The following is a 13,186-nucleotide window of genomic DNA, read 5'->3' as shown; positions in this document are numbered from 1 at the left end:
AAACAATCTTTAAAAAATCTCTGATATGGTTATTGGCCAACAGTAGGTACTCAATAAAAGGTAGTTAATATTTAATAAATGTAGATGCAACTCAACTTTCTCAGTATCATCAGGGAAGCACCACACTGACTTCCAAGAGAATTGTAATAGTTATTAACAAAGAAATGAGAAGAAAAAAATGGAGGGATGTCTATAAATCAACAAACTGTTGAAAATATCAGGAAGAGGTCACTAGCCATGAACATACCTGCAAATAGCAACAATAAGGGTCACGATTCTCATAGTGCCTCCTATGTGCTGAGCACTGGGACCGACATTTTACATACTTGGTTTATAGGTGATTAACCTTCAACACAGGCAGTATAACTGGACACATTTTATCAAAGAGAGAAATTACTTAGAAAAGTTGTACAGCTTGTCCAAGAACACACCACTAATAAGTGATGGTGATGCAATTTTAATCCAGGTCTATCCAAGTTCAAAAGGGATAGAGACTTCAGGTTTTATGTCATTTACAATCCCATGTTTTGCCCCAAAATCAGTGTTTTGAAAGATGGACCACGTACTCAAAATAACTAGGGAGGATTCTGTGAGACAATGGGTTAATCCGTAAAGGATCATGAACTACATCTACCTTCTCAGCTTCTGAGGTAAGGAATGATATGAATCTAAGGGGTCATCTTAGCAAAAAATGAACAATCAGTATGCAAGGAGTATGTCAAATCTACACGATTTCAATGGTGAGGTGGAGAAAGTGTGTAGCTAAGAATCTGAGAACAGGAACTTGCCCCTCTACTCCCTTACCCCTGCCCTGCCCCATATACAGATTATTTCAGGTTTAAGGAATAGCCAGGCCCATCAACAACACCTGTTGAGCTTCTAACCCCCTTACCTTCACATATCTCCAGATGATTAATTTCTACAAGAAGCTATTTTTGCCTCCTCTTATATTTCACTAGGGAAATGATTCTCAAATCTTAGAGACTGTAAGAAACTATAGAAAAGTTCTATCTAAAATAGCTACAGATTTAACAGATACAGTTCAGGGCATCTGTCCGGCAGGAATTACCACAAATTCATAGCCAACAGCTTCTGAATGGCCAGGCCCAAATGACTTCTGTCATTATCAGACTGGGCCTATTGTAAGCCAACAACCCAGAGGAAAATATACTGGAGGCCTTTATCAAGGGCTATACAGCCAGGAAAAATATAACCAATAGCAAGATATTAAATATAGCTACTCATTTACATCAATCCTTTTCCCAACGTTCTCCGGCTCCCTAGGGTGTCTGGAATAGAAACAATGCCACAGCATGGCAGTGACTTTTAGAGAGAGAACTGCATTAGAATCAGGGTCACTCATTAGCTATGTAACCTCAGGAATTATTTAATCTCTCTGAGCATCAAGGGCCTCATTTGCAAAATGAAAATGCTATGACTGCCTTCTTAGGTTGTCAGAAAAATTAGATGTGACATGCCAGGTAATGATAACTGATGGTTACTGAGTATTTACTAAGTGCCAGGTGCTGGATGAAGTAAGTACTGCTAGTAAATGAGTAAACTAAGGCACTAGACTTTAGGCACTTGCTGAAATTCACATAATTAGAAAGTCACAGAAATAGCATCGGAGCCCAGAGAATCAACACAGCTCATGCTCTTAACCCACTGTGCTATACTGCCTAGTATGGAACTCTGTACTGAGTTAAGACTCAACAAATATGAGTCATAGCTACTGTTATTGCTGTTAACATCCCCATATCACATAAAATGAGGTCATACAGAACATTGAGTACTCATGCCAAAGAATGCACAGTACCTGGGACATGGCTGCAAAAGTTCCCCTTGGACAATGCAGGCCTCTTTCTCGAGAAGTTCAGGGCACTCCCTGCCCCCTCCAATAGCAATGTGCTTCACATTCCGGCTCCTGCTCCTGAATCCTGATGAGAGATTTCCTGAATGACAAGTCTTGGAGCAGGGACTCCAGGAGGACCACTCAGTCGTTTCACAGTCTTTTGGCATGATGCAGGACTGCACCGTCAAAGGGAAGGAGTCTTGTGTGCAAAGGCTAAGGAACAGAAGCAGAAAACAGTAGGCCACAGATTAAATAGATGCAACCAACATTATGAAATGCCTATGATGAAAAAAAGTGAAATCTGGTTTAAGCATTCAAATTTAAGGATTTAAAAGAACTGTTAGAGGTATCATGATAAAATATTGGAGGACATACATTTTAAAAATGTATGCTCTATTTCTTTTGAAACTGTGAAGTTATTTCACTCCAGCAAGACACACTCATGTAAGATGAGTACACCCCATACCTTGTCCAAAGCATTATCAGAAATAATGGAGGCTCTTCTCATGTGCTCTCACCTATGACACAGAGCCTACAGTTACCAGTTATTGACTGGTTCCTAGGCGTCACACACTGTGCTGCACTTCATAGGCACTTGCTCACACCAATCTCGAGTTTACATACTATTATCTCCGTCTGTAGATAAGAAAACTTAGACTCAGGAAGGCTGAGTCCTTTGTCAAAGGTCAAACAAAGGTAAACACAGCTTTAGAGTATTAATCTATCCTTTCTTTTAAATACTGGGCTATTAATAAATAAACAAAAATGATATTATGTTTCCCTACACTGTTAGACTCTGAGCATCAATTTCCTTATCTGTAAAATTCAAGTTCTATCAAATACAAACAATCTAATTGGGGAACAGATAAATAAAAACATAAGATAATTTGATAATGTGATGAACTCAACATAAAAGCGTTTATAATGAAGAAGAAAAACACTGATGAGGCAGTGAAGGACCACCTGGGGTAGGGGTGGGGGTTCCAAGAGAGAAGGACATCTGAGCTGCATTTTAAAAAATTAATGGGAGCTTCTCAGGCACAGAAAGAAGGGTATTTTAAGTCAAAGAAATAACATATTTGAAGCCTTGATTAAACACTTTGTCGGGATGGGAATCAGTGGAATGCTAGAGCAGGATATACTGTTTCACAAGAACCAACTGCTAAACTTTCAGGAATTTTGCAAGCCAGTTGATTTCATGTAAGTAGCTTAAAATTGGCCGTTGTGGAAGTATTTACACTACAGAAATCGGCAAATGCTATAAAAAAAGCCTCTGACTCCCGACCCCCAAGAACTGGTGGTTAACCATTTACAAGCACACCACTGGGGGAAAGTAAAAGGCAATTTGTCAATTGTCATAAACTTGTCAATTTATGAACCATAAAGCGCAAAGAGGAAAGTGGATAGATATTTGGTATGTGGATTCTTCAAAAGTAGGTCTGGACAGGCTTTGTATCATAGAATTTGGATTTAATTGAACATTAAACAATTTTAAGTGGGAGAAAATCAGTTATACTCATATAGAAAGATCATATTTCAAATACTAATTCGCATTCTTTTCTTTTTTTCACTGTCTTGTTGCTGGCCTTTCCCTTATTCAATCAAAGGTATCCATCACTCCGGGGAAGAAAAGGATAATTTTGATAGGAATGTAAATCAAAGACAGTGTCAATATTCAAACACTGACTTCCAAAATTGGGCCTGTAAAACCTTGTGGAATAATGGGCTGCAGAAAGGATTTGGAAATGGTTCCTCTGTATGTGTTTAAAAAGAGAGAAGTAATAAAATGTTTCCTAGTTTCCAATTTGAGAAAATATGTAGATAAGGAAGCCACCAACAGAGAAACGAATTATGAAAGGTGGTGTACAGGGGAGAATAAAACATGCTCATATTTGGCCATATTGATGAGTAAATTGCAGTGGGATTTCCATATCAATATCCTTCATAAAGCCATACTGAGCTAGTGTGGCTTTCAAAAGTCACAATGGTATAATATAAACTTTTGGTTCAATATTTTATTTTTAAGTCCATTCAGATCATATTATTCCCTTCAAAATGAAAAAGGCAATGTATACTTCATTATCATTACTCAGTCCAATGGGACATTTTAGTAGCTTGGAATCAAGACACACTAGGAAGAATCTCTTTTGAAAATGTCCTACCTAATACAGAATGTACTATCATTGTGCAATGTGGAGGCAGGGGTAGAAGAACATCTCTTTCTATTGTATGACACAACAGAAAGCTGTTGCTCAATAAGAAGTTTCTAGGTTTTGACTTTTCAGAAATTGTTATTTGCTAAGTTGTGTCACCCTACGGCCCCCTGCCAAACTCATATGTTGAAGTCCTAACCTCCAGTACATCAGGATGTGTTTGCATTGGAGACAGAACCTTAAAAGAGGTAATTAAGTTAAAATGAGGTCACTAGGGTGGGTCCTAATCCAATATGACTGTGTGCTTATAAGAAGCGATCAGGACACACACAGACAGAGGAAAGACTATGTGAAGACAAAGAGAGAAGACAACCATCTATAAGCCAAGGAGAGAGGCCTCAGAAGAAACCAACCCTTCTGACACCTATCTTGGACTTTCCAGCCTCCAGACTGTGAGAAAATTAATTTTTGTTATTTAAGTCCCTAGTCTGTGGTACTTTGTTAAGGCAGCCCTAGCAAACTAATACAGAAATTTAATAAAGTTTTTCAATTTGTGTTATGCTTTTAGAAAAAGAGTTTCAATTTCCAAGATGGACATTCTATTTCCTTTTATAAAGAAGGTCCCACACTATGCAGTTCTCTGTATACAGCTGAAGTAGAGGTTTGTTTCTTCCTATTTCTCAGCTTTAATTCTCTGTTGCTCATCTTCTCCTGACTGACTTTTCCTATTAGACCAGTGGAACAGACAATAAGACTCCAACAGTACAAGCGCTTGCACAGAGTTTCAGGGATTAATGAAGGGCTTTGTATTTTTAAAAATGGCTCCTAATTCTTGGAATTAGGAAAGGCATACGTTCCATTGAACACATATTTACTTATTTTTAATGTTACTTTCACTAACCTGCTTCTTTGGTTAAAAAAATAATCATAAAAGATACCACATAAGGTCTTGGTCTAATTTTATCAGTAAGATTCCATTTTACCAGAAGAGTGGGAGGAGCACTAAATGGTTAATCAGAAATATCTGGGTTCTGAATTTTGTATCACAATACATTAGTATGACCTTAGTCTCTTGGCTGCTTAGTTTCATTATCTGGAGGAAAAAAGAACAATAAAATGTGATCTGCTCACCCGCCAGAGTTGCAGTAACCTTTAGTGTTAAGTAGAATCACCTTATAAAGTTATAAAAGCCCACAATAAAGCTTATTGTCTACACACAGAAGTGGGAATCAATCCATTCATAGAAGGTGGTGTGCCTTTTTAATAAAACAGACATATACTGCTGATTTGTCTTTTAAAAAAAGAGATGCTATGGTAATTATACATCCTTGACATTTATAGAGTATGTTGTCATTTTGTAAATTACTTTGCAAGTACTCAAGTGTAAAGGAAACCTTTGAAACTGAAAATTACTCTAGTAATCCTTACTTCCTCTGGAAATGTTAAGGAAATCTCTTTACTTACAAAATCAGGACAGAAACTCATAAAAATCAACAGAAAATTACCCTCAACTTCATTAACACTTCAATTACCACTTTAAAATAACATTACATATCTCAAACATTCAGAACAGTAGAGTAATATAATAAATGCTCTCATACTTTATTGGCAAAGGCAAACATTTGCTTCAGATTTCTTTAAATAAATAAAAAATTACAAATTCAGGTGAAGTCCCCTCTGTCCTTTGCAATCCTAGTTCCACCTCTCTTTCTCAGACAGCCACGATTCTAAAATTTATTTGTATTATTCTCCACCATGCCTTTATACTTTTTTTTTTTTTTTAAAGATTTTATTTATTTTACTTTTTCCCCCCAAAGCCCCAGTAGATAGTTGTATGTCATAGCTGCACATCCTTCTAGTTGCTGTATGTGGGACTCGGCCTCAGGATGGACGGAGAAGTGGTGCTTCGATGCGCACCCGGGATCCGAACCCGGGCCACCAGCATTGCAGCGCGCGCACTTAACCACCAAGCCACAGGGCCGGCCCCATGCCTTTATACTTTAACTAAATATGTATATGTTCATAAATAGCACATAGCATTCATCATCTTGCATGTTTTTAAAAGTTTTACTTAAATGTTGTTTTATTATACATATTACTCTGGAAATTATTTTCTTCACTTAATATTATGACTTTTAAATCTATCCATGTTGACAAATGCAGTAATGGTCATTCACTTTTATTAGTAAGTAATATTCCAATATGAATACATGATAGTTTATTTATTCATTCTCCCATTAGTGCATCTTTTGGTTGTGCTTAATCTCTTACAACTCCACAGGATTATGTATTTAACCTCTTTTTACATGTTTCTATGCTGTAACACGTGTGAGAGATTTTCCCTAGTATTTTTGCCTGGAGTTGGGCCATAAATATTCATGTAATCAAATCTACCAGGTATTGTGAACTTTTTCTTTCCTACATACTCAAAGCTCTTGGGTATTATCAGACTTACTTTTTCCAAAATGTTGAGAAAGTGCATTTGATTTTTCAGATTGCCACTGAGCTTTATATTCCTCTCACATCTGTAGTGACTAATCAGATTTCCTATCGCATGAACTGACCATCCATACTCTTTGCCCATTGTGGTAGGCTGACTAATGGTCCCCCTAAAATGTCCACATCCTAATCCCTGGAAGCTGTGAATATGTTACTTTACATGCCAAAAGAGACTTTGCAGACGTGATTGTTAAGGATTTTGAGAGGAAGAGATTATTCTGGATTATGCAAGTGGGTCCAATGTAATTACAAGGGTCCCTAGAAAAGGGAGGCGAAAGGGCCAGAGACAGAGAAGGAAATGTTATAACAGAATCAGAGGTTGGAATAATGTAAGGCCGTGAGCCAAGGAATGGGTGCAGCCTCTAGAAATTGGAAAATGCAAGGAAATGGATTCTCCCCCAGAACTTCCAGAAAAAACACAGAATAATGTCTCCATTTCAAGATTTCTTCACTTTTAGGCTTCTGACCTCCAGAACAGTAAGATAATAAATTTGTATTGTTTTAAGCCTCTTAGTTTGTGTAATTTCTTCCAGAATCAATAGAACACTAATATACCCATTTTTCTATTGAGTTGCCTTTTTTCTTATTGAATTTAAAAAGTACACTCACACACATATATAGATGATGACAATAAATAGAGATACACAGAGAGATTCTATATGGTAACCTGTTGTTTGTTCTATATGTTACAAATATCTTTTCCCATAATTTTATTTTTAATTTTGTTTATAGTGCCTTTTTGTGCTACACAGTTTTTTTAGTTTGTTGTTCAGTCTTTCCCTTTATGGTTTGTGCTTTTTATGCTGCATTTAATATTTTTCCCCTATCCCAATTCCAAAAAGTTATGCTTTCATATTTCTTCTTCCAGGAAACTTTTATATTTTCTGATTTCTTATTTAGGACATCAATCTATTTTATATACTTTTTCATGTATGGTGTTTTATAGAAACTCTTTTTTTGCAAACATCAACATTGAACACATTTGTCGTTCTTGTTTAAGCTACATAATTCTGATATTTTTTTCTCTAGTTTTGGTGTTTTTTCCTACAAAAGACATTTCCTCAAAATTATCTTTAAACTTTTTATTAATTTTTAACACATTCTGCAACCAAACTTTTGTGTGTGTGTGTGAGGAAGATTAGCCCTGAGCTAACATCTGTTGCCAATCCTCCTCTTTTTTGCTGAGGAAGATTGGCCCTGAGCTAATATCCGTGCCCATCTTCCTCCACTTTATATGGGATGCCCCCACAGCATGGCTTGATAAGCGGTGCATCGGTGAGTGCCCAGGATCTGAACCTGCGAAACCCCGGGCCGCAGAAACAGATCACTCACTTAACCGCTGCGCCACCGGGCCAGCCCCTGCAATCAAATTTTTAATGTCCAAAATTTCTTTCTTATTTCCTACTTACTCCTTTTTAAGATTATTCTATTTTTATTTTATGAGTGAATTATCTCATTTCGTGTCTTTGTCAATATTAATTATAAATGTTTTTTTTTACTTTTGTGATCCTTTGCTATTATGAATTAGAATGAGGTACACAGATGGTGTATAGATTGGAAGCTCTTTGATTATAGGTGGGGCTCATCAAATGGTAAACATTACTTTAGCTGATTACGCAGAACTCAGATCATTCTATGAGAGACTCTCAAATGTTGGTCTCCTTCAGTCTTTACTCTTTAGCTCACATTTTTCCCAAAACAGGAATCTTCCTATCTCTTGCATCATGTGTATAGACCTGGCTGTGAGCTTTATGAAAACCAATTGGAGAAGGAGAACAGTCAGGGCATTCTCACAAACTATGTGTGGATTTTCATTTAACCTGCATGTTCACAGGATGGTGTTTTGTACTTATACTATGTTATTCAGGTGAGTAATTTTTGGCACACTGAACACATCTGTCCTCAGAGTTACTTACTGCCTATAATTCTTAAGGCTTCCAAGAATCTTGTATTAGTCAGAATAGAATAGACTATATGGTGGTAGCAAATAATCCCTGAAAGTGCAATGGTTTAACAAAATAAGTGTTCATTTTCATTTCACATACAGTTTGATGCAGGTTATTCAGCTCTCCTAGAAGGTACTCCTCTACCTCATGACTTAAGGATCCAGTTTGTATCCATCTTATAGATTCACCATCTAGAATACGTGGCTTCCAAGTTCACCTTTAGAAAGGAAAGAGAGAGTAGGAGGATGGCCCAAAGTAATTTATGACTTGAATTTAGAAGTGGCTTACATTACTTCTGCCCACACTTCATTGGACAGATCGTAGTGAAATGGCTCCAACATAACCGGAAAGAAGACAGTGAAACATCTTTCTATGTGCTATGGAAGAGGCACAAACATGACAACCACAGAGCTTTGCGTCTGACACAGCTGTGCCATGTAAACTGATTTGCTTCTTGCAGATCTCCCAACTGAAGGGGATCTTTCAGCTTTTCCACTCTGCTAGGTAAATTACCACTTGTCCATCTGCTTTCCAGCTCCCAGAATTTGTTGATATTTCTTTTTAGCTGTTATACTCTTTCCTACTATATTTGTCCTTGAGAGTTTATGCCCTTTTTCATTCTTTTACCATTATTTAAGTGGGATTCCAGAATATAGCAGTAATAAATGGTTGTGTTCATTTTGCCATATTTAACCAAAAACCTGAAAAGTTATTTGACACAAAGCTTTGCTAAAGCCACATAACGATCCAATCTATAAATCAACAAACTCCTAAAGAGCTAAATATACTCTACACATGGAAAAAAATACTGGTTAGAAGTAATTAAAAATGAATGACTAAAGTATTAAAGAGTGAAATTATTTTCATTTCTATTAATCTTCTAAATTATGTAATATTTGTTTACAGAATTTAATAATTCCAAAATATGCTTTACAGTTAAAAAGTTATTTTTATAGAAGTGAAATTGCAACTAAGAAAGTATTTTAGAAACCATAATCAAACAATGATCCAGGGCTAGCCCCGTGGCTTAGCGGTTAAGTGCGCACGCTCCGCTGCTGGCGGCCCGGGTTCTGATCCCGGGCGCGCACCGACGCACCGCTTCTCCAGCCATGCTGAGACCGTGTCCCACATACGGCAACTAGAAGGATGTGCAGCTATGACATACAACGATCTACTGGGGCTTTGGGGGGAAAAAAATAAATAAATAAAATTACAAAACTATTTGTTAAAGTTAAAAAAAAAAAAACAATGAGCCATTCAAAAGCAGTTGTTCCAATTATTTAGCAAAACTGCTATCCACATGGTAGCAGCTTACACACATTATAGCATAATAACAAAAGAACTGTTGTTCTTGGAGTTTTCAAATTCTAACTTAGAGAATGACTGCAAAATCACATCATGAAAATAACACCAGAGAATAAAATGTGAATGGAGAAATGATTAGAAATGAACCAGAACTGAGACAGGCTTAAAAGAGAATAGATTTTGGAAATCAGATGGAATATATGTTATTTATTTTAATGATTTTGACTCCAAACTGGTAGTATTGTTCTGCCACCAATCAAACTAACAGTAATACCTGAAAGAAAAAGAAAGAAGAATAAATTGAAGAAGAAAAACATGTATATTCCAAGGTTTATGTGAAATCCTGGCTGCTTTAGAAACGAGACTCAAAAAGTGAACTGCCTATCACACTATGAGATTCAGCAGGTGAAGACATTTGAACAAGCAGAGTTTTTAAATGTTGTCTGGAAGACAATTTTGAAAATATAAGAAATAATTTAAAATTTCTAAGAAAAAATAAGGATTACTGAGCAATTTTAGCTGGAAGATTATGAGTTTCCTTTTCTCTATAACTTCTTTGCATGGCCAAATTAACCTGAGGTAATTTACGTCTTGTTTGACAAAAATAATGTTTATGTTAGGTTAGAATATAACTAACAGGGGCCACAGCTTGAGATATATAACCTTTTTCTTTCTAATTCTGAATAAAAGAAAACTGAGCTATTAAAATGCCTCTTAATTTCTTCTTTTGATTTATATCATTTTAAACTTCTCAATAGGTAATAAACCTAAAATCATGCACTAAAGATAAAATAGCAATATGAAATTATATTTTTTAAATATGCTGTTCAGTTGCTTCTGTGAGATAAGAGATTGTTCTATAGATACAGAGATAAACACACAGATATACTGAGATATTAAATTCTTGAGAAGGAATATCCTTGAGAGTGATATTATATCAAAATGGAACGTTTTTAGTATTGTGATCATTTCCTGTTACTAGAAAAGATTATTCAACATCGATTTATAACGCAGTGCAAGTCTCAGAATAAAATGGATTTTATCTTCTCCAAATTTCTTAGAGTACTAAGAATGATACGTAGGTAGACTTTTGTGAATGTGTGAGTAAAGGGTTAGAGATGAAAGCAGTATCAGCAATCATCTGAAGGTCTTAACCACTGCCCTCATCTTATAGAGAAGTGAACCAATGCTCAAAAAGTTATGTGATTTCCAATGGGCAAACAGAAAAAACATAGAATGGCCAAGACTAAAATTAAATTCCTCTATCTTTTAGGCCAAAATTATGTTTACAGTTAATCCATGTGACAGCTCTTCTTGTTACAGACTCAAATTTATAAGATCTGAAAGCTTCATTGAAAAGAAAAAGCCTATCTTGACCTCTAGGTTTGGAGAACATGGCAGTTGCCTGACTCTGAATTTCTCCTACCACCACACCCCCAAATAATATCACCAAGAAAAGCAAATAAAACCACGCATTACCCTTGTGTTCACCATTACTGGAGACAGAGAACATAAACACACACACACACACACACACACACACACCACTTCAAATCACATGTAAGTAGAAAACAATTCTAACAGATTACCCACTGACCACCTACCAAGGCAACTTACTGGGTGTGGAAAGCAGAGGAGGGGCATCCTAAAAAATTCCATGAAAAAAGACTAAAAAGGAATCAAAAATTTAGATAAAGCACAGATAAGTCATTTCCAGGAAAAGAAAGTTCCCCAATAACTTCAAAATACAGGTCAGAACTTGGTAGTTCAGAGCCCAGACACAGAGAAGGGCCTTGAAAGTGTGTGAGACTGGAAGTGGCAGTCTTGGAGAAGCATGCCTTTGGAGGACGATCATGTACACAGAGAATAGTTGGTAGTCCTTAGAGGCAAGGCAGTAAAGGAAATCGTGGGGGAAAATTAAGGATCCTGCAGAAACAAAGGTGAAACAAGACCCATCAATCTTTCCCCACCACTGCTACCAGCAACAACAACCATAAATGAAACTTCACAAAAGAGGGCAGAACTGATAGGAGAGGATGTTTTTGAAATAGAAACTGTGTTCCAGAAATGAATAGGAACAGAAAAAAGGCAAACTACATCCATTCCACACTACAATGAAAAATCAGAAAATGTGAAAGATTTTGTGCTGGTAAGACATCTCTCCTAAACAACCAGGAACAAAGCAGAAAAAATATTGTAATATAACACAAAACTCCAGTAAATATCCTCAAATAAACATTTAGAGATATTAAAAAAAAAAAAAAAAAAACCTTCCCAAATCTACCTTGAATCAGAAATACTAAAACTAAGACCACATTGGGCAAAAAAACAGAAAGAAATAAAAGGATAATTGATTGAACTCAGGAAGAAAATGGAAGAAAAAAATCATTTCAAAAATGACTCCTGGGGGCCCACCCAGTGGCAAAGCAGTTAGGTTCACACACTCCACTTCGGCGGCCTGGAGTTCACAGGTTTGGAACCCCAGATGCAGACCTACACACCATGCATCAAGCCGTGCTGTGGCGGTGTGCCACATACAAAATAGAGGAAGACTGGCATAGATGTTAGCTCAGCGACAATCTTCCTCAAGCAAAAAGAAGAAGATTGGCAACAGATGCTAGCTCAGGGCCAATCTTCCTCACAAAAAAAAAAAAAAAAGCATACTGAATTACAAGATGCCCAAAAAAGAACAGATTCAAATGAAAACATAATATGGGGTATTGATGGAAAGTAGGGAATAAAACAAAGAGAAATAAGATGAGATAAAGAAGTAAAATGGGTCATAGAAAGTAGATGAAATGGAAAATAGGCAGGGAGGTACAACATACCTGTGTTAAATGTCCTTGGAAAAAAAAGCTACTACACTGGAACAAAGTAATGTTTACAAACATAACCCCCCCAAAATTTTCCCAAAATAAAAGAAGACCTGAACCAATACACTGAAAGGACCCACCAAGTATCACAGAAATCCAACCCAGAACAGTCAACTCCAAGACACACACTTGTAAAACTATTTGACTTGAAAGATAAAGAAAAATAGTCAGGTGTTCAGGGAAAAATATGAAACAACTTTCAGGCAAAGAGATGAAATAACTTACGAAGATTAAAAAATTAACTGGCTACAGAGTTCTCAAAAACAACAAGGTTGCATTTAGGCAGCAGTTTTCAAGAAAAGAGAAAACGTGAACCAAGAATATTATATCCTGCTAAGCTGTTCTTCAAATAATTTTTAACCCGCCAAATTCAGGAAATACTGTATATTGTGACTTTCCATAGCAATCTACTGGATGTTGAGCTTCGTCCAACCAAAGACAATTTGGAAAGCTTTGGCAAAACAGGCCTGAACTTAACCATTTCATATAAATAACTGTAAAGCTAAGACTACATGAGGGTGGGGTCATGGGTATAAGAATGATATATAAACACTATAT

At 36.4% G+C, this 13,186-nt stretch overlaps 1 protein-coding gene across 1 annotated transcript in view; it reads right to left on the bottom strand.

Annotated features, from left to right (window-relative positions):
- The window catches only part of THSD7B (thrombospondin type 1 domain containing 7B), an 808,984-nt gene that overhangs the window by 503,782 nt on the left and 292,016 nt on the right, over positions 1-13,186 (bottom strand). The window contains exon 4 of the mRNA XM_087435109.1: positions 1,817-2,065. Coding sequence (XP_087291235.1) covers positions 1,817-2,065 — 249 coding nt within the window. The remainder of the gene's footprint in view (positions 1-1,816; positions 2,066-13,186) is intronic.

The sequence above is a fragment of the Ceratotherium simum genome, chromosome 9 (assembly GCF_057802395.1).
Source record: "Ceratotherium simum simum isolate JZ-2026a chromosome 9, ASM5780239v1, whole genome shotgun sequence".
NCBI classification, from domain to species: Eukaryota; Metazoa; Chordata; class Mammalia; order Perissodactyla; family Rhinocerotidae; genus Ceratotherium; species Ceratotherium simum.
Note: the sequence above shows the minus strand (reverse complement) of the source record. Positions and strands in the feature narration are given on the sequence as shown.